This window comes from Callorhinus ursinus, unplaced genomic scaffold (assembly GCF_003265705.2).
Source record: "Callorhinus ursinus isolate GAN/ISIS: 27379988/994484 unplaced genomic scaffold, GSC_fseal_2.0 scaffold49, whole genome shotgun sequence".
Taxonomy (NCBI): domain Eukaryota; kingdom Metazoa; phylum Chordata; class Mammalia; order Carnivora; family Otariidae; genus Callorhinus; species Callorhinus ursinus.
This window is the reverse complement of record NW_027397111.1, coordinates 5,491,470-5,518,747: the sequence shown is the minus strand read 5'-3', so window position 1 is coordinate 5,518,747 and position 27,278 is coordinate 5,491,470. Positions and strand designations below refer to the sequence as shown.

Below are 27,278 nucleotides of genomic sequence, written 5' to 3'. Positions count from 1 at the left end.
CATGATATACCTCTCAAGTTTATTTTAATCTAAAGCTTCCCCATGTGTGTTTATTCCCTTGCCATTTATTTGCTCTAGAATCAAGTCATTTGTCCATTGGATTTTTTTTTTCTATAATCTGGATTTTGGTATTGCATTCCCAACATGTCTTTATACATGTTCCTCTATCTGTATTCGTGCTAAACTCGTTTTCCTAATGGGCAAGATAATGGAGTACAAAAACATTCTGAAATGGGCAACCCAATAAGATAACCTGTGGCGTGTGTGCATATGTGTGTGTGTCCCATCTGTCTTAGCAGTTTTATGGCTAATTACAAAGACGTATGAACATAATATTAATTTTATTTAGTCTCCAAAACCAGTACACATTCCCTTTAGAAATATTATTATCCCAAATTTTACAACTTACTATGCACTGTCTTATATCGAGGTGATATGATGAACGAGAATGAATGTCACTAAAATTAATGATGTAATGTAACTCTTTGGCTTACTATGTAGGTGTTTGTTGAAAGTTCTGAGACTTTGGATTACCAGATGGCCTTTACAGACTCTCATTTGTGGAAACTCCTGGATCGTCATGCAAATACGATCAGATTATTTGTTTTGTTACCTGAACAATCCCCAGGATCTTATTCCAAAAGGACAGCAGGCCAGAAAGCTGGGGGTGATTCTGGTAATGTGGATGATGACTGTGAAAGAGTTAAAGGACCTGTGGGGAGCCTGAAGTCTGTGGAAGCTATTCTAGAAGAAAGCACTGAAAAACTCAAAAGCTTGTCACTACAGCAGCAGCAAGATGGAGATAATGGGGACAGCAGCAAAAGTACTGAGACAAGTGACTTTGAAAACATAGAATCGCCTCTCAATGAGAGGGACTCTTCAGCATCAGTGGACAATAGAGAACTTGAACAGCACATTCAGACTTCTGATCCTGAAAATTTTCAGTCTGAAGAACGGTCAGACTCAGATGTGAATAATGACAGGAGTACAAGTTCAGTGGACAGTGACATTCTTAGCTCCAGTCATAGCAGTGACACTTTGTGCAATGCAGATAATGCTCAGATTCCTTTGGCTAATGGACTTGACTCTCATAGCATCACGAGTAGTAGAAGAACTAAAGCAAATGAAGGGAAAAAAGAGACATGGGATACAGCAGAAGAAGACTCTGGAACTGATAGTGAATACGATGAGAGTGGCAAGAGCAGGGGAGAAATACAGTACATGTATTTCAAAGCAGAACCCTATGCTGCAGACGAAGGTTCTGGGGAAGGACATAAATGTATGTACTTAGAAAGAAAAAGGCTCCTTGAAACAGCACCAATTGTTTTCTCAGTTTATTTCAATTCTTAGTTAAGAAAAGAATCAGCTAAGAGTTAGGTACTTTGTTCTAAGACCACCCGTAACTTCCTGGATTGTAAGAATGTCCTCTGTTGCCTTTGCTTTCATTTTCGGTGCAGTTGTAGTAGCAAGTGTTCTTGGACCTCTGCAACACATCAGACCTGTGACAGCAGTGACGTCACAGCTTTGGGGAAGATAAGTGAAAAAGAGAAAAGAATTAAGAATTTTGTAAAGGAAAGAATTATGATAAAAGTACTAAGTAAAAAAATTAAGGAATAGCTTAAAAAGTAAATAATATACCAAAAAGAAAGGGCCAGACACTAGAAAATTTGATATTCACTGCCCAGGACAATTGTTTATTTGTGCATCCCCTCTCTTTTCTTTATCCCACAATGCAGATAACTCCCTCCCCACACCCGTTAAATAGTCCATAATTAACTGGGAAAGTCAGAAAAGGGAAACGGGCTTTTTTTTTAAGTTGATATTTGAAAAAAAAATTGATACTATGAAGTAAGCTCCAGGCAAAGTATAAACTAGAAATTCTTAATTGCATAATCACAAAAAGATTGAAGAGATCTGTCAGTTCGGGCCTTTGGGATAAGCAACAACAACAAAAACACACCAACATTAGAATAAAACAACTTTTTATAAAACATCAGACTAAAAACAGCCAGAGAATTAGGACAACCAGGTTCAATATACAGAATTTTTCTTCAGGTTTATAAGGGATAGCTCAAAAACCTAAATACTTTGCATTAGTCTTTAACAATGCAAATATTAATATTACCCCTTATATTTTTATATTTTAGTTTTCAAAACACTTGTTCTCACTTGAAGCTTGTCTGAGATTAATAAAGCAAATACTGATATTCTCATTTGATAAAACTGAAGCTCATAGAGGATGAATGACTTGCCCAAAAGTACATGTATAGCTAGTAAGTAGTGGAACCATTACTAGAATTAAGTCTGAATTGAGTGCCTTCGCTCCGTTACCTTTGTACTAGTGGGGAGGGGGTCCCACTCTTTATTCATCCGTCGATCCACCCACCCAGTCAATATTCCTGGGTCCATTCAAGATGTCAGGCCCTGCGTAGATTTTAGAAGTACTTATGTTTCATCTGGTGGGAGAAGACACAAACAACCAGTATAAAAGTGAAGTGCTATGATGCTTATAGTCTCAAATTAGTCTTTTAAAAGTGGTAGAAATTATGGAATCAGTTGTAAAAATACATAAATTTGTGTTTTTAACTAGTTCCAAATAACACTGAAACCATGTGACATCCATATACATATCTTGCAGAAACCTCAAGTGGGAAAATACAGATTGGTGAGCCACATTGGAGACAGAAACTCTATACTAATGCTTTAACTTCCTATGGAGTCTTTACTTCATAAGGCTCAGTAACTTTATTTCATTTAGTTCTCAACAACTGTGTGAAATTGATGTTGTTAGACACTTTTCACTGATGATGAAACTGGTTCAAAATGGCTAAAATAATTTGCCAGAGGTCTCACAGCTAGTGGGTCCCATTGCTGGGATCAAACTCATATATTCTGATTGTAAGCCTGGTATGTATTTCTCTATTTCATAACTGCTACCACTGTCCCTTACTTTCCTCACATCATAGTAAAGGAAAAATAGCTAGTAGCTACGGTTACTTGCTTTCTTACCATCCTCAACCCTTCTAGGGCACTGGAAAAATTAGAAGTAGCTCCTCTTAGGAAGAGGTTAGAAATTCCTTTTAAGTGGTTTGTTTTATAATGATGTGCTGGATATTTGACCGCATGAGAGTCTCAACCTTAAGAATTTAATGGGACTACTCAGAATTATAGTCTGAGGAGTCTCATTCCACCTTTTTGGAAATTCATAGTGGACTAATTTACTAGCGTTTATTGAAATAGTAAACATGATCAAGAGGACCCATTTAAATACTACAGTTTGTTTCAGCTTTCAGAAGCCACACAGAAAGCTTGTCTGTGTTTGAAAAGAAAAAGTGAAAACCATGGAAACTGGCTTAGAGGGAGAGGAGTGGGGATGATAGCCAGCAGTCAGGTGTTTCAGGAGTCTGTACTAAGTAAGGCTGGTTCGTCACAGTTCCTCAGAGATCTGAACGTAGGTGCCTGGGCAACATAGATAATATAATACAGATTCTGCAGAGGGATGAAATGGCAAGGTATAATAGACAAAGAACTTGATACCTGAAGAATGACATTCTGTGTACAGTATAGGCAATTAACTTAGGTAATAACTGAAATACACTTAAAGAGATGATCTTTAAGCTATTTGTTAAAATCCAGGAATTGTTTCAGGGAGTAATTATAGACCTTTCTCTGAAAATACTGTTCCACTGTGACCGAGTTGCAGTCTGCAGGCATTCAGGTATAGACAGGGAGGTCAAGGTAATAAAAATGGCAGTGTGTTTGCACTGAAAATTTCTTTGTACAATTTTGGTTACCACCTCATTCAAGAAATACATAAGAGAAAGGAAAGAAAAAGAAAAACCTTAAAGATATTTTGAGGTTGTACTGTGAAGAGACTGAACTCTTACGTTTGAAGAGGTAAATAGGAAAAATGGTGTGATGGTAATCTCTAAGTTATAATTATAGCCAGTCAATTAAGGCATCCATTTTGGCCTGGGCTATATTAAGCATTTTACATATACTGACCTCAAAACACATGAGATTGTAAATACTCGTCTCCATTTTATAATAGAGGTAATTGAAGTACAGAGAAGTTAAGTCAGAGTCACAAATCTAATGTATAAGGAGGGGGCAGGAATTCATTTAGGCCAGGCTGTTTCACTGCAGAACCACTTGGGCCTAATCACCATATTGGACTACATCAGTAACCAACGAACACTTGTGTCTTCCTGTGATACATTACTACAGGTTATCACAGAAACCAAAATGGCAGTAATAGCTTATTATTTGAGTAATGATTTAGAATTTGCTACATTTGTCATAACAGCAATCACTGAGACTGGTGTAATGATCCCATGAGAAAACAGGCTCAGAGACATGGATGACTTACCAATAGTCATTTATTAGGCAACAGTAACAAAGCTGAAATCTAGTTATTGGCGTCTGATTTCTAATCAAGTAATTTTTTCATTATATCCTTCTCAAGAAATGTTGTACCTCCTGGATAGTATAAATAGAGGCTTATTTGCCAAAAGCTTCATTATTAACATTTAGGGACATTCCTTAAAGTTTAGAAATGGCCATTTTAAAGAAATTAAATGCCGCCTGAAAAGGTATATGTAACAAAAAAGTTCATTACCATGTTTCTATTCTAATTCTTGTCACCTTTTCTGTAATCTGTCTGAATCTTATAACCAGGAAAACAGTAAATGAACATTAATTTATTTGAAGAAGTCCACTCAAAAATTCATCAACCCAAAAGTTGGGATGACCTGAGAACATAAACCAGACCTGAGAACATAAACCAGGCGTGTTTTAGGGTCTCATCCTTGCCTAGTGATGTAAATTTCACAGAAAACCAAAGCCTACCCTAGAGAGAGGCTTAGGGCTTACGGCTCCAGAGGCCTCATGCGCCTACAGCAGCATGCAGCTCATGTATTCTGTAGTATTGTAAGAGAAAGAGAAAAATGAGTGAAGTTGTTGCCCTTTTAATATGAAGACTAGAGTAAATAGAAATATTCCAGAAGTATGCTCATGAGTGGCTTATTAAGGACAAAAGAGTAATAAGTATTAAAAAAAAAAAAGCTTGCCAAAAATAATCCTATTACAATGCCAAGAGAGCTTTTATGGAAGTTTGGAGGAGGGTGGGAGTTTCTGATCCATTTGGATACTCTTCCGGTCCAACCACATGATGAACAGACATCTTCATAGGCTAGTCTTGACATTTTTATTCTAGTAGAAATCCCAGAATTAGATTTACTAACACTTTCTGAAGTAATTACTAGATACTTGGCACTGTGCTAAGAGCGTGATAAACCTATTACCCCATTGAATTCCCCCTGCAATACCATGAGGTAGGTGCTATTCTCTCCATTGTTTAAATGAAGAAGTGGATATACAGAGGCTGGGGGCTTGCTCCATGTCACATGGCTAGTCGGGAAGCAGAAGAGACAGGGGTGGAGCCCAGCCAGAGCCACATTATTACTGTGTAGAACTAGAAATGTATGTAATGGAAAAGAATTCCTGGAAGCTTGGTGTGGAATTCAGCAGCGTGAAGCACTTAAATATCTCTGAACACTCGAAGCTGTTGGAGTCTATCTATCATATGCTCAGTGTCCATGTTTTTTGTCCATTCAATGTTGTGTATGAGCTAAAAGTCAAATAACTGAAAGGGGGTACTTTTTCCTGCTTACAGTATAAGAAAAAGCATATGATCTGTTTTATTTATATTCTAAGAGGTTTCTTTTACATTTTTGTTTCTGTTTTGTTTTGGTTTTTTTGTACTTAGGGTTGATGGTGCATGTTGATAAAAGAATTACTCTGGCCGCTTTCAAACAACATTTAGAGCCCTTTGTTGGAGTTTTGTCCTCTCACTTCAAGGTCTTTCGAGTGTATGCCAGCAATCAAGAGTTTGAGAGCGTCCGACTGAATGAGACACTTTCATCATTTTCAGATGACAATAAGGTTGATTAAAATAATTTTGAATAATTAGAGTCTGTTTTAAATGATAGATTTGAGAACATCTTGCTCTGTTTCCAAGTAAGGTGAAATAGATAACCCTAAAAGGGTAATTTTATTTTTATGTTTAGTGGTTGTTTTTGTTGTTGTTGTTGTTGTTGTTTTTCTTCATTCATCTAACAGACCTTTGTTAAATGTTCACTATGTGTCAGTTACTATTCTAGGTGCTGGGAATCAGAGGTAAAAGATATACCTGTTCTCAAAGAGTCCATAATCTAGAGAATTTTTGAAGACCAAACTAAACAATGTGGGGAGAATGGGTTGTTTATTCTGCTGAGATAATACATCTAAAAAAAATGTTTTAATTTATAGATTACAATTAGACTGGGGAGAGCACTTAAAAAAGGAGAATACAGAGTTAAAGTGTACCAGCTTCTGGTCAATGAACAAGAGGTAAGTAATACCCTTCAGAGCAATGTAAGGTCACTTTTGGCAGTTAATGAAAACATAGAGTGCAGAGATTTTATGACTAGTCATTTCTTTTTATCTCTTTAAAGCAAGAGGCCAGCATACTGTTTCCAGAAAATATTTTAGTTGTGGAGACCATACTGCCTCTATTGCAGCTGGTCATTTTTGCCACTGTAGCACAAAAGCAGACATAGATGATACATAAACCAGTGGGATTAGCTATGTCCCAGTAAAATTTTATTTACAAAAACAGGCAGCAAATGAAGTGGCTCTCAAGCCTTTTTTTTTTTTTTTTTTTTTGCCATCCCTCTGCTTTAAAGTATTGATACAAATGCTGGAGTGAGGCAGAAATTTCCTGCTTTTAAAAGGGGCATTGTTTGTGCTTGTTTTCTAGAAATGATCATATAGTGCAGGATCATGAAGTACAGGACAGCAGTTGATCTGTAGAGTCCTTATATCGGACTTTTTGTGTTCAGAGAGGCATTTTAGTTTTTAGCAAGCATTGACCTAGTAGCATTTACCATATGCTCGCAGATATTAACTCCTTTAATCCTCATCAATTAGCTATGATATGAGTATTTATTATTCCCATTTTATAGATAAACTGAGGCAAAAAGAAATTATGCAGTTTGCCCAAGGTCATACAACAGATGCCAAGCAATGGAAAATACCCAGAAGAAAAAGGCAGAAGTCCCTGTTTTCAGGGTGTTTATAACATCTTATTGAAGACCTAGACAAGTGTGAAAACCAAACAGCAAATGTAATAGTGCTCCCCCCCCTTATCCACAGGGGATATGTTCCCAGATCCCACCCCCCCGCCATGGATGCCTGAAACTGCGGATAGTACCACACCTACATAAACTGTGCTTTTATCTTGCATACCTTGATAAAGCTTAATTTACCAAATTAGGCAGAGTAAAAGATTAACAATTAACAAATAGTACAGTTTGAGCAGTATACTATAATAAAAGGTATGTGAATGTGGTCTCTCATAATACCTTATTGTGCTATATTTCCTATCACCTTCTTGTGAAATGTTGAAATGCTTGTGTGATGAGGCGTAGTGAAGGTACGTGGCATAGGCACTGATTATTACAGTGTACCATTGGGCTATTATGGGCCTTCTGGCGAGTTGTCAGAAGGAGGGTTATTTGCTTCCAGACCGCAAGTGGCTACAAGTAACTAAAGATGCAGAAAGGGAAACCATGGATAAAGAGGGACTACTGGAAGGGGATAAATTTTTCCTAAAATGCCTTCATTTGTTCAACAGATATTTTATTGAGCACCTGTCATATCTCTTGTATGTGAATGTTTCTTCCAAGGTTGGGGTTGGCAGAGACAGTGTCCCTTCTGAGCCAATGAATAAATGTATTTGGAGAATTAGTATGCATATCCCTCATCTTAGTCCATAAAAGGGATTCTTTTTACTTTCAAAATTGAGATCATTTTGTTATAAGAAGAGAAATATAAATGTTATTTAATCTCCACAGTGACTCTGTGAGGAAGACACTGTCCCCAGTTTTCAGATGAAAAAAAGGAGGCACAGAAGTGTTAAGTAAACTTGCTCAAGATAGCAGAGTTAATAAGCAGTGGAGCCAAGACTTGAACCTAGGAAGATAGATTCCTAAACTCAGGCCTGTAATTGTCACACTATATAAGTGCAAATACAATGTCTCGTATATCCCTATTTGAATGTGTAATTAAATTCTCTGATGATGTTTATATTCCTAGCCATGCAAGTTTCTGCTAGATGCTGTGTTTGCTAAAGGAATGACTGTACGGCAATCAAAAGAGGAATTAATTCCTCAACTCAGGGAGCAGTGTGGTTTAGAGCTCAGTATTGACAGGTAAAGTAAAATTACAGTGTCATCAGCAATGGGAAGGAAGAAAGACTGTGTGGTCAGTTGATATGGATTGGTATAATTTTCTCAAACTAGAATTAAAAATTCCTGTACTATTCAGAATTTTAGTACTACAGATTAATTTTTAGTAGAATTAAGCAAAACTATTAGAATTTGTTTGAACTTCCTCTGTAGGATCCTAAATTTGAAGTTTGAGGAGCATCTCATTATATTTTTCCAGAATTTTAATGAATAACCACTTGACATTTGTATTTAAACATAGTTCATTTTTCCTTGATGTCAGATTCATGTCATTTTTTTAAGAATCTCAAAATACAGTAGTTTAAAATGTCTTATCACATTTGTAGATTTCGTCTAAGGAAAAAAACATGGAAGAATCCTGGCACTGTCTTTTTGGATTATCATATTTATGAAGAAGATATTAATATCTCCAGCAACTGGGAGGTTTTCCTTGAAGTTCTTGATGGTATTATCCATATTTTTGTGGGGAAATATCAGTTAGAAATGCTCTGGAACTAATAGAAGCCTATAGTTGTTTTTTGTTTGTTTGTTTGTTTGTTTTTTATCACATACCAAGTTTTCTTCTGTCTTTAGTCTGGGTTCCAGTTGCCTTTTAAATATTTCTCTTCTCTAATTTTGAGAATATTAATTTCTCCTTACAGGGAAGTTGCAGTTTCAAAGTTGCATTTTTAAAGTACTTTTTACAGAAAATTCTGCTAACATTTTCTTACCTGGGTTTGTTATTTAGTTTCTTTCTTCATTGGCTTATTTTTGTTAGAGGGTGTAGTATTGATAATTGATCAGAGATTTTGAGAACAATAACTATTAGTTTCCTAGGCTGCCATAACAAAGTACCACAAACTGGATGGTTTAAACAACAGAAATTGATTGTTTCACAGTTTTGGAGGCTGGAAGTCTGAGATCAAGGTGTCAGCAGGGTTGGTTTCTTCTGAGAGCTGTGAGGGAAAATTTGTTGCATGTCCCTCTCCTGGCTTTTCGTGGTTGGTTGGCAGTCTTTGGTATTTGTTGGCTTGGAAATGCATCTCCTGATCTCTGCTTTCATCTGCACATGATGTCCTCCCTGTGGGCTTGTGTGTCTGTTTCCAAATTTCCCCATATTTCCCCATGACCCCACTGGTCATGCTGGATTAGGGCCCACCCTAATGACCTCATTTTAACCTGATTACCACTATAACAACCCTATTTCCAAAGTAGGTCATAATCTGAGGTACTAGGGTATAGGACTTTTTAAGTGTCTCTTAGAGGAGACGCGGTTCGACCTGTAACAGTAACCTAGAAGAGGACTTGTGTTTGTCACACCTCCTGGTTTTTTGGAGGAGGTAATGGGAGAAAAGTTGACTTTGGGGGAGATCATATCAAGGAAACAACTAGTTCTGTGTTCTTTGGTGACTGCTGTTGCCTAGAAGATTTCGATTTTCCTTTATCCCCCCCCATAGAAATTAAAATATCCTAAGATTGTGATTGTTTTCAGAGGGTTCAATAATACAAACACCTCACCTATTTCAGGATATTTTGGGTCCAGTTTGTTTTAAATTTCAGTTGTTAAAGCTCTGATTAATTGACAGGTAAACGGGAGAGACAAGGAACAACTAGGGCACTGTCTACCATTCTGTGTAGGCAGGCACTCCAGATTTTGATTCCTTCTCTGAGTGTCTGGGGCCTTAGAGAATAATCACTTTGTCTGGGTAGGCCAGGGGGAGGTGATGAAGGACATAGATGTTCCCCTTGTTAGGAAAAATGGAGATGGATTAGCTGCGAGATGTTACTGGATGGTGGGTGCCTGCACCAGTATCATTGCAGTATAAATTTTAGCATCAAAATAGTTGAGTAAGAAATAAATCATGTGATTACATCTCAGAAACATTTATTAACCTGTTATTTGCCAGACACTGCTAATCTCTGTTGCTACAGAAATGAGTAAGAACCAGTGATTGCCCTTATAGATACATAGTCTGTAAGAGAACCAGAACTGCAAACCTGTAATTCCCAAATCCTAGGTAAAAAAGACCAAATCAGTCGTTTCCTCTTGTAATACGTCAGAGAAAAAGACAATTGAGCTGGGTTTTGAAGAATCAGTAAGCTTTGAGTAAATGAAAAGAGGGATTAATGATAGCCTGAGTGAAGAAAGAAGATGAAGTGAAGATGATTTGTGGGGGTAGCAACCAACACAGAGGCAAAGATTGGCAATCCGGAGAAGAGAGTAGTTGGTAGAGCAGTGTCCAGCAGGACTCGGGAGGGAGAATTTGGAGTCCTGGTGAAAGGAGAGCTTGCAAAAGAGTAAGGAATTCTCTTCAGAGACTGGAGGGAAGAAAGGAAGTATTGTATTCTCAAAAACTCCTTGGGATAACTGGGTTATTTTATGTCCACTATCTAAGCATAACGCTTGAAGTAAATCTTTTTGGGTAGTCAGGCAATACAGAAAAAGTCAAAGTATGAACCTCTAGAGAAAAGAGAAAGGTGATGTAATCTTGTATCTTCATAGGGGTGGAGAAGATGAAATCCATGTCCCAGCTTGCAGTTCTGTCAAGAAGGTGGAGACCTTCAGAGATGAAGCTGGATGCCTTCCAGGAGGTTGTGTTGGAAAGCAGTAGTGTTGATGAGCTGCGAGAGAAGGTAAGTTCATTTTAAAGCAAATTGAACTAACGTGTTTTTCTCTGTGTTACTTAAGAGAGGGCCTAGGAAATGCAACCGTTCTTTGTCTCTTTCGTACCTTGTGACACCTTGTCACACACTCCTTGTTTCTTCAGGTTCCTGGTGCTTTGAAAAATTACACTGGCTTTTGGCCATCCAGAAGTGGACCCTCACTTTTAGTTACTTGGATCAAGTTTTTCCTAAGTAATTAGGATTAGTTAGAAGTTACTAGAGTAAGTTGCTGTATATATTTTAAAAAGCCAAATAATGTGGAATTGAATGAAGAATCCAGATGAAGTTCTCTTTTGCATTATTCATTTTAAAGGTCGGAATTCTTTATGGGCTCTATGGGGACTGGGTGAGTTATTCCTAAGCAGTACTAGGACAATCAGCATCTTGAGAAAAAAAATTTATTTCCATAATTCACACCAAACACAAAAATAAATTCTAAATATATTAAATTTACATAAAAATAAAATAAAATGACAAATGTACTCAATGAAAATATTGAAAATATTTTTTATATCCTGGAAAGGGAAAGATATTTCTAAGCAGAATACCAGAAACTAAAAAAGAAGAGATCGTTTAAAAGCATAAACCTTTCACACACAGCCTCCTCCCCAATTTTTTTTAAACAACCCATAAACGAAGATTAAAAAACAAAGGGGAAAAATATTTAAAACAGATATGAAACACGATGGTCCATATTTATAAGGAGCTACCACATTAATAAAAAAAAGATAATCTAATTTTAAAATAGGCAAAGAACTTTATTAGGCAGTTTGTTGAAGAAGAAATACAAATTAAAACAGTAATAGCATTCTTTACCTCTTAAAGTGGTGAAAATTTAGAACATCAAAAATACCTAGAATCATCAAGGTTTGGGGAAAACAGGCAATATCATACAATGTTGATAAGTAGTTAAATTGTTACAGTTTTTTCAGGCTTTAGTTTGGCATTAGCAACATTTCAGATGTGCAGTTCCACATCTTAAGAATTCAACCCAAAAGAAATGCTTGCAGAAATATGAAAGGATATTCATGAAGGTACATAGTATAGTGTTGTAACTGGGAAAAATTAAAAACAGATTTGATGTCCATCAGGAGGGAATAAAATCGTATATTAAGCTATTGAAGAGAATGAGGTTACTCTGTATCCTGTTCTTATAAATAGGCTGTATAAAATTATTCTATAGAGATGTTTCATAAATGTAATTTTATGTATTTTAGAAATATGTGATGTAGTTTCTATATGCATAGGAAAGGGTCTGGAAGGAATATACTAAATTGGTATTTCTGGGACATGGCATTTGCAGGGGAGAAGGGAGACAATTCATCTTTCTGCTTTTTTTCCCCTAATATTTTATAGCAAACATTACATCTTTGAAAAAAAATCAAGCTATTTCTTTGTGGGTTAAAAGGTTGATGGTTGAGCACTGGGTATTATATGCAAACAATGAATCATGGAACACTACATCAAAAACTAATGATGTCATGTATGGTGATTAACATAACAATAAAATAAAAAAAGGTTGATGACTTAATAAATTTAGTTTTTTAAATGAACTCATATAAAATGTTTCCTTTTACAGCTTTCTGAAATCAGTGGAATTGCTTTGGAAGATATTGAATTTGCCAAGGTAAAGCCCTGAGAATGTTTGCATTTGCATACTAGTGCTTAGTAAACATGGCTAACAGCATGATTTATTCATTCATTCATTTTTTTCCCCTAGGGTAGAGGAACTTTTCCCTGTGATATTTCTGTCCTTGATATTCATCAGGATTTGGACTGGAATCCTAAAGTGTCTACGCTGAATGTCTGGCCTCTCTATATCTGTGATGATGGTGCAGTCATATTTTATAGGTACATTTACAATGTAGTTGTTATTCCCAGTGATGTCACATTTTTTGTGTGTGCATAGTATCTTGTTTTCTGTAAATACCTTTACTATGTTTATGATATAGAGCAGCCCTGATCAGTAGTAGTTAATACAAGAGCCACACATTACATTTTGAATTTTTCTAGTAGCCACACTTTAAAAAGTAAAAAGAAACTGGTGAAATTAATTTTAATAAAATATTTTAACCCACTATGTCCACAATGTTATCATTACATGTAATCAATATAAAAAGTCATTCATGAGTTGTTTTACATCTTTTTTCTTACAGTAAGTCCTAGAAATAGTGTGTGTTAACACTTCCAGTAGGTTTCAAGTGTTCGGTAGGCACATGTAGGAGGTGCTTACTATATGAGCCAACACAGATCCAGAGGAAAAGAATAGTCACTGGAGCCTGTGACAAATATGAGTTCAAATTAGGCTTTATTTACCTAGCTCCTCATCTGTAAAATGGTGACAACGATGTCAACCTTGCAGGATTTTATGAGAACTAGAGCTATTTAAAAAAACTGGCATAGTACCTGTTAAATATAAATGTTCAATAAGTGATAGCTATTATTATACCATTAATAGCATGGAAGTTATTCTGTGCCATTTTTAGAAGTGAGTGCTGTGTTAAACATATTAGAAATCCAGGACATCTTAAGGTGTGAGATTAGTTAACTTCACCAGTGACAATCGGATTTCATTTTCTCATCAAGGAGCATTATAACATTCAAGCATAAGTCAATAAAGGCAGATGGCTGTACTGATCTAATATGTAATTAATATTTTAAACAGGGATAAGACAGAAGAATTAATGGAGTTAACAGATGAGCAAAGAAATGAACTGATGAAAAAAGAAAGCAGTCGACTCCAGAAAACAGGACATCGTGTAACGTACTCACCTCGGAAAGAGAAAGCACTAAAAATATATCTGGATGGAGCACCAAATAAAGATCTGACTCAAGACTGACTCTGCTAGTGTAGCATTTTCCCTGGGGGATTTTTGGTTTTAATTAGATGGTTCACTGCTACTGTGTAGTGCCATTATGGCCGGACATGGTTAGGGGTAACCCAGTGACACCAGCACTGATTGGACAGCCCTTCACCAATCAGAAGCTCAGGGCCCGATGGGCCACTGTTTTGACTTGGAATCATGTTGTGCACTATAGTCAAATGTACTGTAAAGTGAAAAGGGATGTGCAAAAAAATAAAAACAAAACAAAAAAAGCAAAACCTGCTACTAGGAAAGGGGGAAGGGGAATGAGTACTTCTTTTATCGCGGACAAATGTGCACATAGCCGCTAGTAAAACTAGCCTCGGACAGGATGCTCATAGCTTCATAATAAAAGCTGTGCAAAGGCCATGAATGAATGAATTTTCTGTTTATTTCACTGATACACACATTACCTCATTGACAATTCGGAAGTAAATGCAACATATGTTGACCTTTGGAAAGCAGCAAAAATAGGAGCTGAAGAAAGAAATTCTTAGAACCAGCCATAACCCAGTAAAGAATTGTGAAGTTGTGTTTTTATTTTGTTTCATTTTTTGCAAAGTATTAGGAACATTATTCTGGAACATCAAACATTTCCCTTAGACCTCTCCCAGCAGGTAGCAGCTCAAATTGCTGCAATATTGTAATTATAACTGATTGTACTTAAGTTATGGATGTAGAGAATACGTTTCACTCGTTCATTCAGCATGTAAATAAAATTGATCCTATTGAGTTACCATAATTGCAGTTCAACTATTTCCCATCGTTATTCTTTTCACATATCATTCATGATGTACATTTGTGTACATTGAGGAGTATAGCAGTCTGTAAATGTAATCCTCAGTGAGGTTCCTCAGTGCTGGGTCCCATATGATTGTATTTGCCCTTGTTAATGAGGTTTTTCTGTTCAGCAGCTTCGGTTTTTTTCTTTGTACATTTATTTTTGAAGATTTACTTCAAATTTGAATCTTCTAGAACCATTGTAAGTCCCACTTTAATTTTTGGACTTGATTTGTAGTTACATGTAGTTTAACTTTGCGGAAGCGTCTTAACATCGTGTTGAAAAAACTTGCTAGTAAGTCAGGTCACGGCACAGGCTGATGCTGTCAACATGATTTCATTGCAAAGTCTATTAGAACTGGCAAGTTTTTGCTTTGCTAAATAGGACTTCGATGAATACAATCCTACATAAATTTTGAAAATGCCATCTAATTTATAAAAATCAATAAAAAAGTTTTGGTAAAATTTTTTCATGCCAGATGCTGTTTACAACAATGAACATGCCAATAAAACATTTGTTCATTCTGTTGTGTTATTTTAGTCATTAAACTTTTGTGGATGAAGAATCTGGATTAAGAATAGATTTGTTTTAACATTTTGTGACGTGTACTGAATAATTATTTCTGTAAGGTACGTTTACAGTACAGTTCTCATAAGAGATGAAAAGATGTTAATACTTTGGAGGATCCTATCAATATTTCAAAATCAGGTTTTTACCTTCTTTTAAGAAAGAATTAGAAAAAAGTATTAGCAGATGTTGGCTCTGTACTTTGAACATAATAATTGAGAATTCCATAATATCTTTAAAGTTTCTTGAAATCCACAGGGGGGGAAATATTTTCTGAGGTATTTTTCTGGCTGATTTTTATTCCATGTAAACTGTAGCATTCTGCTAAATTTCACTGAAGTATGTTCCAAGTTTGCATTAGTGGAGTTGGTGTTCTCAAGAGGAAAAACTTGGAAGCATTTTTGGTGCATTGTCTTTCGGATCACTTGGATTTTCTGATGTAACACAACAGCTCTTTGGTCCTAATACAGGCCTACTTAATTGGAATGTAGGGGTTAATTGAGTTTCTGCTCTATGAGGACCCACTCTCTGTGGAGCAGAAGAGGCTGATTGTAACCAAAATGGGCTTTGGGTTTGGTTTGGTTTGGTTTGGTGTTCCTTTAAGAGTGAATGGTAAAATTCTTCTCACACCTCCTCATTTTGTGCCTTCTGCCGTGCTTTTTGTTTTTGTGTTCGCTTGCAGGCATACTACAAATATCAAGAGTAAAGAAAATATAGAAAAGAAAAATTTAAAGCTTCCTGCTTTTCAGTGCCTGATAGAGCGAGAACACAATGTTGCCCTTTAACAATTTCAGCAAAGGGGTGGCGAACTTTTCAAACTCAATTTGTGGTGATGGGAGTGGTAATTTATGTGAGGGAAGTTAACGTGTGTCCGCCTCCCTCAGATTAAGAGAATCCTGTGAGGACCCATCAGCCAAGAGTTAGAGCATGGACTGTGTGGGGCAGGTGACACAAGGCACATGCAATAAATTGTGACCCTGTTCCTCACAGGTCACGCCAAGGTTTTGAAGAGCTTCTACCGTGGGAAAGATGGGTTTGCGTCAGCCAGCCATGCCAGGTGAGAACCAAGTACCTACATATCTGAGGCAGGTTCTGAAGGTGAGGGGTATGTTCTGGTCAAAGAAAAGCTTGAGGTTTCATGACCATGCTGTGTCTAGCTGGTCTGTGCAGAGGCTTGCTAGCTGGAAGTCCAGTTGCCAAACCAAGGAAGTGTAAGTAGGGGCTAATAATCATGATGAGATAAAAATAGTGAAGGAGCCCTACACTAGAGTATTAGACAGTCTCTTTCATAATGGATGGAAAGTACTTAGAGAAGATGAGGGCAGGGGGAGGGAGGCTGTGAACCTATGCCACAGCTAGAAAATTGTTGCCAGGCTGCATTGTTAGGGTGTTGTGTCCACTCTAAGCCAGGAGAGAGAACTTACAGCATGGTCTAAGCTAAATGAGTGCACGGAATCAGCATTGCTAATCAGTGTCGTTGCTAAATCTGGAAGTGACCTGTGAATGTATGGAATACAATAAAATCATTTATTCTGGTTCATTTGCTAGTATTTGCTTTCCGATTGGAAAAGATCTCCCTCTGAATTTTGTCCTGTTGTTTAGCATCAAGACCCTATCCAGCTCTTTTGCACTTGTGACTTACAAATTGTAGTCTAAAGTATATGGAATAGAGGATAAGCTGAAGTAGCAAGGTTTTCTTATTTGCTAAATAAAACTATTCCATCTAAATTGTTTAATTTTTGAAAAATCAATATTTTGGTCACTAGTAGTCAGAAGCCTTGTAAGGCAATTCAAGTCTTTTAAAAAAGCAAGAATGTGCGTAACATAGTTTTCTGGGGGGCTAGTAAAATATTTTTATCAGGTTTGCAAAGGAGTTCAGGGCCCAAATAAAGGTTGTGGCCAATCAAGACTAGGTGTACACGAAACCAGAAGACGCTCCTTCAGTGTTGTTCCTGTGGGGAGGAAGGGTGCTGTATGACCACTTGGTTAGATACAGTGTTTTCAAAACTTGACTTTTAGAAACAATCATGGATACATGACTAAATCAAGAGTGTGTGAAAGCATGTGTGACCATTTAGAAAAGAATGCAGCGATCATAGTGGCGAAGCTAGAAGGGCAAAAAAGCATCGGGGAGGAATGCTCTGCCCCTTCCCCGTGACAGCACCGACTCTTCCTCCGCTTACCAGCTACTCTACTGGAGAAGCAGGTCTTCTGACTGGTCAGAGCCTGAGAATTCACCAGCCCAGGAATTAATAGTAGACCCTATAGCCTTGCCTGAGAAGTGGGGACCATGCTCCGTCTCTGCTTTCTTTGCTCCCAGTCTGCCTCTTTCCCCAGTACAGAGGGCACACTTAGTGTTCAGCATCTTTTATGATGCTTGAGTAACCCATTTAATTCAGGAGTACCAACTTGTTGAGATACAAATATGCAGGGGTTCTGTTTTTCCAGTAACTGTGCCAACTGTGTTCTGTCAATTGCAGTTTCCCCCTGGAAGTGGGCTCTGATGACAAAGTGGCGGAGGATAGAATTCCATGAGGGAGGGACCTAGTTTTATCTCATGTTCCACCTTCTCCTGGCACTTTTAATATAGGTAGGGCCAGACATACAGTAGGAACTCAGTAACATTTTCATTGACTGAAACCATTTCAAGCCTCTTCAAACACTCGTTCAGATTTACCTTGCCTGCCAGCCACTGTGAATCATTTTGTTTCCTCTATATCCCATCCCTTTTTCTGCCCCTGGCTCAGAGTGCCCCTGCCTACTCCTTCAGACCACCTGATAAACTCCTCTGATCTTTTGAGCTCCAGTCCCCGTGCCAGTTCTCCCAAACCAAGTGCTCCTTTGAGGCTCCCATAACACTGTTCTTACACCGGGTTGACTGCTTTTGCTTTGTGGGTGCTGGGTTTAATGTGTATGCCTTGGGAGGCTGTGATGCGTTCAGGGTAGGGGCCCTCTCTGGATCCAGTTGGCACCCCCAGAGCCTATCGCAGCACCTGGTTCTGAGCAGCTCTCAGTAAATGTTGAGTGATAAGGATGTAGAGTGGTCGTGATGACTTTGACATTGAATAGAGAGCAGCTCTATATTTGATCTTAAAATTAATCAGTATATCCTGAGCAGACTATACTAGACACTGTTTTTGTTTGACTTTTAGCTCTATCACCCAATACTTTTGAGCCTCCATTTTTTTCATCTGTTAAATGAAAATACTCCTACATTCAATGAAGATTAAATGAGGTAATATAGGTAGCCTGCCTAATCTGGCGCCTGCCACCCAGCTGACCTTAATATAGTTTTATGATTATAGTCCCTAAAGATCTGTGTTATGATCAGAACTGCATTTGAAGAGAAAAGAGCCAGGGGCGCCTGGGTGGCTCAGTCAGTTAAGCATCTGCCTTGGTCAGATCATGATCTGACCAAGCTCAGGTCATGATCCCAGGGGCTTGGAATCGAGCCCGGCATCGGGCTCCCTGCTCAGTGGGGGAGTCTTCTTCTCTTTCTCCCTCTGGCCCTTCCCCTACTCCTGCTCTCTCTCTCTCAAATCTTTTTTTTTTTTTTTAGAGTCATATACATTCCATTTACTTTTTTTAAAGATTTTATTTGACAGAGACACAGCGAGAGAGGGAATACAAGCAGTGGGAGTGGGAGAGGGTTCAGAAGCAGGCTTCCTGCCGAGCAGGGAGCCTGATGCGCGGCTCGATCCCAGGACCTGGAATCATGACCTGAGCTGAAGGCAGACGCTTAACAACTGAGCCACCCAGGCGCCCCTACATTCCATTTACTCTTTCAGAAGACAGTGAAGTATTCCCACTCTTAAGACTAATCCCTGACAAAAATAGTTAGCATTTCTAAAATATTTTGGTGCTAAAACAGGTGTGCTTCCACTTGTCTGGAAAATTCACTTATGTGAAATCTTTCTTTTCTTTTTTTTTTTTTTTAACAATGCAGTTCATTTCCATTTTATTTTTTCTGGCTCAAAGTGTTTTTTTTATTTATTCAAAGTCAAAAGGAAAAAAGACATCCAAGAACTACAAAGGAGTAGTTTTAAGTGATTTATGCTTGATTTTTAAATGCAACATAGGTGTTTATACATAATTTAAAACTCAAAGCATGCTTATACAATCATGTGCAATTTTAAAATTTAATAACTCTGGATGAATACATGATGGAAACAGTCCATGGCACCTGCAAATATCGCTTACAGAATAGCATGCAGCTCAGTTTGGATAGTACAGCCGTATTTCATAAAGCCTTGCTTTGTCTGATTTTCTCCATGTGGTTGATAATGGTCTGCAGTTGCTGGTAAGTGATTTTGTAAATTTCATTTATAATCCTGGCCCTACAATTACTTAAGTACTGTTTCAGGCAAGTGGAAGTATACTGCACCAACCAAGCACCTTCCAAGTCGCTAACATAACCAACTGCCATAGGGGTAGAGTGTCGATACCATCTGCTTCTGCACTGGGATGATGGCCCACCCCCACACCAGGGAGAATGCTACGTCTAACAGTAGAAGTTTAATCTTAAAGTGAACTAGACTGACCTCAATTCCAGATATGCCTCAAAAGAAAAATTCCCATCCAGCCTCCTTTTAGAGGGTACTTTAGGTGGCACTGGGCTGGCGGGGAGGGGTAGGGAAAGCATGGCTTGGAATCACACCTGGGAGCAATCCTGTTCTGGTCTTCACTCGCTGTGTGACCCGGGCAAGCAACTTGGTGTCTCTGAGACTCCAAGATGCTGACAGATGGGGAGACCGCCACTGTCCTCGCCAGACTGTGGCGCAGGCTATGAAACTGCTGCCCCTGGACAGACATAGGAGCCAAGGAACACTGCTGACAGGACAGGGATGCATGTGACACAGAGCGAGCGGAACATGTCACCCACAGCAGCGGAAGGCACAGCTTGCCTGTGCCCATGGGAAGAAGTACATGGAAAATCCATTTGTTACATTTTGCCAGCCTCATGTTTGCAAAGCAGGGCACTCTTCTCTATATGTATGAGTCCACATTTCCCCAAAACCCGTCATGGGGACATCTGCATCCTTTTCTGGCTCCTCCCCTCCTCCAATTCTCAAGGTGATGTAGAAAAAAGGAAACGTGCCAGGTGCCAGCCACCAGAGGCCAAGTGGCCAGGAATCAACCAGCGCAGCAGCCCTGCACCCTCCCACACACTCCCCGCCACCCCCCCCGCCCCCGCCTGACCCAGGCACCCGGACTGTGATGGATGGTGTACAGTCAGCGGGAGCTGGACAAATGCACAGCACCTCGTTTTGTTTTAAGCCAGAGGGAAAATGTACTGGGAAGAGGCCATGGAAAAAAGTCCGGTAAGCCCACACCTAGAGGACACAGCTGGGGAAATAAATTAGCTATTTCTATCGCATGTCTACCCGTAGAACAGGCCTCCGTCTAAATCTCTTCTCCTTCCAGCAGCTCAGAGGCAGCACCGGGCTCCCCGAGTGCCATTTCCACAGACAGGCTCCTCTCCAGGTTCTCCAGCTCCTGGCGCACCTCTTCAATGAAGCTGCCATCCTCGTACTCGTCGGGGGCCTCCCTGGGCCCCAGGCTCTCTCCATCTTCAGCTCGGCTCCCCGGGAAGGCCGGCTTGCACACATACACCAGGCTGTGGCTGGGGAGAGACCGGGGCTGAGCTCAGCCGAGGGCCTGGCTCCACATCGTGGGGGAGGGGTGACGCGGGGCCCTCAACACCGGGGAGGCCTGCGCCCCAAACAAGGCCCCTCGCTTTGAGCTCACCCTCACACCTCCTCTAACACCTCAACGGAGTCTTCAGTTCCCGTCCACACTGTACCTTAAAAAAGATGGCTGAGGGAGGGTCACTTTTCCAGGGGAGGCCTGTCTTCCGGTGAGACTCTCTGGGGCAGGCCTTGAGCACTGCGGGGCCTGAGAGTTTACGGCAGTGTGTGGTCCCTCTCTGCTGCCTGCCCATCTGGGCCTCCACGCGGCAGCAGCCCCTGACTGTCACATCTACTGCACCTGTGGGCAGCCCCTGGCCTCGTGAGACAGGGCCGGGGAGTCCTCTGTGTCTGCCCTGGATTCTGCTGGGCGGTGGGGGGAAGGTGAGTAGTGACTACAGGGAGGCCACACCTCAGATGCTTCATGGCCTCTCAGCAGCTTAGGACACTATTAGCAGTGCCCAATTTGGGGGCCCTCTCTCCCAGTTTCCCTTCTACCTCTGTGCCTTCTCAGTCTGTCCTTCACTGTGAAGGGCCTGGGTTCCCACCTCAGCTCCCAGCTCTTCTGCCTCCACACCCTCTCCCTGGGTCACCTCCTCATGAGGCTTCAACCACCACGCAGATGAGCTCCAAATCCGTACCCCCAGCCACACCTTCTCCTGAGCCCCAGACCGACAGTCACTGACTGATGTGAGACTCGGCCTCTGGATGACCCAAGGACACCTCCACTTAAACCTACCCTAAACTAAATCCACACCACCCCTCTGCTCCTGAGATCCCACTGGGTGGCACCTCATCTGCTCTCGACCTCTGATAGGGAGGGCAGGCGGGGCCTCACCTGTGGGGCTGGCAGAGAAGGCCACCGGCACACGGGCATCGGTCCAAAGCTCCGTCAGGCTCTAACTCCCAGGTGATGAGGTCCAGAAGCCGGCTGGCGGGGTCATGGCACAGCTCACCCTCCACAGGCAGGGGTGTGCACACAGGAAACAGCAGACCTGGGGCCAAGCGGACAGTCATCCCTGCGTGCCCAGCATCGAGCAGGGGGGGGGGCACCACGGAAGGGAGCAGAGAAATGGGGGACAGCCCGACCTTCCCCCCTCAACCGCAAAGTGGAGATTAGAACTGGAGAGGTGGGATGAGAAGAAACAAGGGCAGGAAGGGCCCAGGAGGGCTGGAGCACTTAGGGAGGACTGCGCGGAGACGAGGGCCTATACTGGGTTTTGAAGCCAAAAGTCGGGAGGAATCAAGAGCCTAAGAAAGGCACTCAAGGCTGGGACAGAGCGCCAATGAAGGCCTGGGGTTGGGCGTGGTGGGAAAGGCTGGGAGCCCTGGAGACAGAAGGCGGACAGAGAAGCTGCAGCTGGCCGAGGCCTTGAAGGGCAGACTGAGGAGCCAGAACAGAGCAACAGCGCTGCGAGAGCTGACCTGGGGAAAACGGCTTGGGACAGCAGGGAGCAGGTGGACTGAGGGCTGCAGAGGCTGAGCTGGGGAGGCAGCAGCTAAGGGAGAGATTTCCAGAAACCCGGCAGGAGGGGGAAGTGCCTGAGCAACCTCACCCGGGAGGGGCAGTGAGAATGGAATGGGAACAGAAGGGGGCCGTCCTCAGGACAGAGCACGGAGCCAGGTGCTACCTTCGGGGCCTGGGGAATGAGCTGGAGGGTAGAGAGGGGTTGTTCAAATCCCACCCATCTGGGGGTGTTCCTCCTGCCCTGAGCTCATGCACCCTGAAGGAATTTAACTTTTCTAGGTGTCAACAGGGGACAGAGAGCGAGAGAGAGATGGTGGTCCACTCCAGGTGGGGGCCTGCCTCAGGCAGAGGTTGTGGGGCTGGGACACACCCTGAGCGAGCATCTGGGGGCCCGCCGAGGCGGTGGGACCCTGAAAAGGTGTGTCTGGCATGGATGGGGCCCCAGGAAGCCTCATGTGGTGGAGCGTGGGACAGGGCTTGCCCCGTATTCAAGCGCAGGGCCCACCCACCTCTCTGGAAGGCGCAGCACAGCCCAGGCTGACAGTCCCTCTGCTTGTCACAGATGGTCCCGTTGCCGCCTTTGGAGGCTGTTTTGGTGCAGTGACCCCAGACGCACAGCTGGTCTCCACAGCACTCACTGTCCCGGGTACAGAGCTGCAGAGAGGTGGGCAAACGCGAGCATGCCGGCTCACGCACTTGAGAGGACCCAGCCTACCCCGCTCCTAGCCCTGAAAGCCTGAAGATGCCACAGGTGTGTTAAGCACGCGCTCTCATCACCCTGGGCGAGGGGGGCGACGGGGGGCATGGGGGGCAACTGCCGAGGTCTTGGTTTGTGGGGCTTTCAGGGGAAGGCAGAGGGCAGAGATGGGAGATGTGAGGGGTTGGAACACTGGGAAAGTGGCACCTGAGGGGAGTCCTGTATCTGGGTCTTCCTAGGCAACTTGAGATTTTGCAAAGGACGCAGTGTGTCCTGTAGTTTCCCCCACAGGCTTGGGCCTTGGCTCCTTTCTATTAGCTCCCTAGGTCAGGACGGAAGGTGGCTTCTGGCCCACAGAGGCAGGAAGCAGCTGGATTCTGAGAGCTAATCCAAGGTCCAACCCGGAAGCCTTATGGATGGCGAGGGCCCGTGGGTGCCGCCGCCGGGAGTGGGCACAACAGCCTGGGACCCTGCAGTCGGGCTCAGACACGGCAGGCGCGAGGGACACCTGCAGTTGCATGACCACAGACGGCACTGACAGGGGAGTGAGAAGCCCTCCATTTCCCACACTTGTCATCGTGCTGTGTTACTGTCTTAATCATGAAAAAGGACAAGAGAAGCCAATGAGCCCATATGGCTTTGTCCAAAACAGCTGTTGGGTGGAGGGGGTTTCCGCTTCCCGGGCTTCGTGCTTCTCTATGAAATGTCTATCGGGGCCACACTCTGGCTCCCTCCTGGCCTCCTTCTGCCTTCTCTGGGCGGATCGGGAGAAAGATCTGGAGGGTGGGGGTGGGGCTGCAGCAGTGTCACTGGCTGTATGCCCGGGGACGGGTCTGCCCCAGAGGAAGGGGCAGGTGTGGGGCTCTGTCTTCCCTCTCTCCCCGTCACCCACGAGGCAGGCAGTGGAGCCAGGGACCACGCGGCGGGTCTGCACATGGCTTCCTAGTCCCTCCAGGAGTCAGCCCAACCGCCCCCCCCCCGCCACCGCCGGGCATCATGGAGAGGCTCTTCCCAGCATGGCCATGGTTAAGCCCACTGAAGGCTTCCAGAAGCCCAACTGAGAACCATGGGGCTGCCGGCCTTCTCCCCCAGGTCCTCCTCTCTGGGACACAGCCCAGCCCCCACGGCCCCCGCGCTGCAGCCGCAGAGGCCTCTGGGCACACTCACGGTCTGCTGGTCCCGGCAAGGCTGGCAGGTGTACTCGAAGCTGGCAAACTGGCAATACCTGGTGGGCCCGCAGTCCTCGTCGATGATGCACTCCTGCGGAGAGGGAGGGAGTGGCTTCATCAGTGGAAGGCCAGGCAGCGAGCCCGCAGTGCCCTGCAAGGGCAAAGCCCCCCTGCATCCCAGGCCCCGCAGGCTCTGGGGGCTGCAGAAGGGGCTCCAGACCCCCCTCCCTCCAGAGCCCAGTTAGCTCCTGCGGCTCAGTGTCTGCACCCTCCAGGCTGGGCAGGGCCGTCGCCCCCACAGTGCGCCTGGGCGTCTGCCCTCCAGGATGCCGCCCCAGTTCACACAATGGCATCTGTGTGCAGCCCCCTGCCACATATCCAGGGCGGGGAGCGCGGAGACGCAGGGCCGGCTCCAAGCAGAGCAGATGGATTTAATAAAAGAGTAATGAGTTCCAGCCCCAGGGCGGTGGCACAGGAGGAGGCGGAGCCCAGGCTGTTGACCAGGAGGGCAAGGGCCGCAGAGGGCTCCGTGGGGCCCCCTCCTCAGAGTCCTGGGTTCGGGTCCGAGTCCGGCAGGCCAAGGCAGCTGCTAGCTTCCCAAGGGCGGAGGGGTGCGGCTGCCACGGGCGCTGCGGCCCAGGTGCCTCCTCGGGGCTGCCAGCCCATGGGGCTGGAGAAATGGGGGAGAGAGGGAGACCACGGAGAGGGCTGGTGTTGGGAAGAGTCCCCGTACCCCAAACTAGCCATACCATGTTGGGGGGGCCCTTAGCCTCTCTGGGCCTCCATTTCTAGGTCAGCAACAGGGGAAAGTAATCTCTCCCTGCTGCCTGTCGGGTGGAGTCATGAGGCAGATCGGAGGTGTCGAGCCCGCCCCCCGGGGGCTGCACCACGCCGGGTCGTCGGCGGTGCGTCTTGCCAGGGCCTCAGCATGGCAAGGCGGGGCAGCTCAGCGAGAGGGGCCCTTCCTCGCAGAAGGAGGGGTCAATGCTTGTCCTGTTCCCACGCCGGCAACCCGAAAATGCCAGCATGCCTGCCGGAAGGGCTGGGCCAGCGGCGGAGGGCTGCGCCCTCAGGCTGTTTGACCCCAGAGCCCATCATGGCTTGAGAGGTCCACGGTGCAGTAAGTAAGCCACCAGACCATCACGCCCTCTAGACACACTCAACTCGGCCAGTTCGGCTGGAAGCGTCCAGGTCCAGACACTTCTTCCAAAGCAGAAGAGCAAGAGAATGGGTGGGAGCGATGGAGGGAGGGCCAACGGGCTCTGCGGAGCTTCTCTGAATTGGGCCATATCTGCAGGCACTGAGGTGTAAACATGAATACGAAAAAGTCCTTGCCCTCAAGAATTTATAACTCAATTGAAACCAACAACAACAAAAAGGCAATTCAATAGAAGAGACAAAAGACACGAACAGACCACTTACGGTAATAGAAACCATTCCGCCTCCTCACACAGAAAAAGATGTTTAACCTCACAAATAATTGACAAAATGCAACTGAGAAGGGCAGGATACCGTGTTTTCACTTAGAATGGACACCGCTATAATATCTGCAGTAGGCAGAGAAATGTCCCGCTCCCAAAAAGTCCACATTCGACTCCCTGGAACCTGTGGACGCGTCAGGCTACAAGGTAAGGGGAAATTCAGGTCACAGGTGGAATTCAGGATACTAGTCAGCTGACCTGGTAAGAAGAGAATCCTGATTATCCAGGTGAGCCCAATGTAATTGTAAGGGGCTCTGAAAATGGGAGGGGGGCAGAAGAGTGTCAGAGTAACACCAGGTGAGAGAGACTCCAGACTGCACTGAGTTTTTGTTTTTGTTTAAGATTGGAGACAGCGAGAGAGCATGAGCATGAGTGGGGGGAGGGGGAGAGAGAGAGAGAATCTCAAGCAGACTCCCAGCAGCGCAGAGCCTGACATGGGGCTCGATCTCACGACCCTGAAATCATGACCGGAGCAGAAACCAAGAGTCAGAGGCTCAACTGACTGAGCCACCCAGGTGCCCCCAGACTTGGCCGGTTTTAAAGATGGGAGGGGGCCACGGGCTAAGAACAATCTCTCCTAGGGCCTCTAGGATGATCACAGTCCTGCTGACACTGTGATTTCAGATTTCAGCCTGGTGAGACTCGTGTCGGACTTCTGACCTCCAGAACTGTAAGATGACAAATTTGTGTTGTTTTAAAACCACTAAATTTATGGTAGGTTGTTACAGCAGCAATATGAAACGAATACGATATCCAATATTGGTAGGGATTTGAGGAAATAGGCATTGCCAGATGCTTTGGGGGTAATTAAAATTGAATGAGATGTGTTTTGCAGGCAATTCATCAGTATTTACAAAAAAAACTTAAATGTGTATCTTCTCTGACCCTGTAATTTCCCTTCCAGGTGACTATCCTCTGAAACACTTGTCCAGATGGGCAAATATCGTTTAAGGCTATACTGTTGCTATATTGTAATCCAGAAATAGTGCAAAGGCCCAACATGAGGGAATGGATGAAATATATGTATGTGGTCACTTCCCAGGGAAATGCCACTGGGCAGACATGAAAAAGAATGAGGTGGTTCTTTACACTGTACTGTTCACAATACCTCAGTAAGTAAACTGAGCAAGTAAAAGACCCACTGACTCCCACTTGTGTAAAGCAGAGTAACTAACTATGTGTGATCCGCATCTGTGCCCAGCACGGTGCCTGACATCAAGGGGGCGCACGAGAGTTAAGTGTGGGATGGATGAAACCACTTGTATGTCACTGTGGCAATCAGGCCAACAAAATGCTGATCATTAGCAAGGATTTGGGAACCAAAGCAAAAATCCACACCTTCCATTAATTTGGCTTCTCATTTCCCAAGAATCCTACAGATTTGGCATTTTCACTGTATGCTTCCTTTTCCAGATCTTAAATTTTAAAAAATAGGCCCTAAGACCCCACAAGCACCAATTCCTGCGAGGCACTGCTATTTACCATTCTCCATAACGAGGAGTGAACATACATCCTTCGGAATATCTTCCTTCCCCTCATGACAAAGCATTCCCTGCAAAGCTCCAGCGAAGCAATTCAGTTTCTTCTAGGTACGAGAACATTTTTGGCATGGAACCTTGCCAAACACCTTTGA

At 43.2% G+C, this 27,278-nt stretch overlaps 2 protein-coding genes across 4 annotated transcripts in view; one reads left to right on the top strand and one right to left on the bottom strand.

Moving 5' to 3' along the window:
* USP47 (ubiquitin specific peptidase 47) overlaps nucleotides 1-15,761 on the top strand; it is a 109,898-nt gene extending 94,137 nt beyond the window's left edge. For both annotated transcript variants that reach the window (XM_073882912.1, XM_025894076.2), the window contains 9 exons: nucleotides 502-1,279; nucleotides 5,768-5,943; nucleotides 6,310-6,390; nucleotides 8,137-8,252; nucleotides 8,615-8,733; nucleotides 10,771-10,901; nucleotides 12,511-12,558; nucleotides 12,652-12,782; nucleotides 13,597-15,761. In XM_073882912.1, the coding sequence (XP_073739013.1) occupies nucleotides 502-1,279; nucleotides 5,768-5,943; nucleotides 6,310-6,390; nucleotides 8,137-8,252; nucleotides 8,615-8,733; nucleotides 10,771-10,901; nucleotides 12,511-12,558; nucleotides 12,652-12,782; nucleotides 13,597-13,771 (1,755 nt within the window). In that variant the 3' untranslated portion in view covers nucleotides 13,772-15,761. The remainder of the gene's footprint in view (nucleotides 1-501; nucleotides 1,280-5,767; nucleotides 5,944-6,309; nucleotides 6,391-8,136; nucleotides 8,253-8,614; nucleotides 8,734-10,770; nucleotides 10,902-12,510; nucleotides 12,559-12,651; nucleotides 12,783-13,596) is intronic.
* A 3,418-nt stretch (nucleotides 15,762-19,179) lies between these two features.
* The window catches only part of DKK3 (dickkopf WNT signaling pathway inhibitor 3), a 44,058-nt gene continuing 35,959 nt past the window's right edge, over nucleotides 19,180-27,278 (bottom strand). For both annotated transcript variants that reach the window (XM_073882911.1, XM_025894384.2), the window contains exons 5-8: nucleotides 24,163-24,255; nucleotides 22,808-22,952; nucleotides 21,669-21,825; nucleotides 19,180-20,766 (exon numbers count right to left, since the gene is read on the bottom strand). In XM_073882911.1, coding sequence (XP_073739012.1) covers nucleotides 20,547-20,766; nucleotides 21,669-21,825; nucleotides 22,808-22,952; nucleotides 24,163-24,255 — 615 coding nt within the window. In that variant the 3' untranslated portion in view covers nucleotides 19,180-20,546. The remainder of the gene's footprint in view (nucleotides 20,767-21,668; nucleotides 21,826-22,807; nucleotides 22,953-24,162; nucleotides 24,256-27,278) is intronic.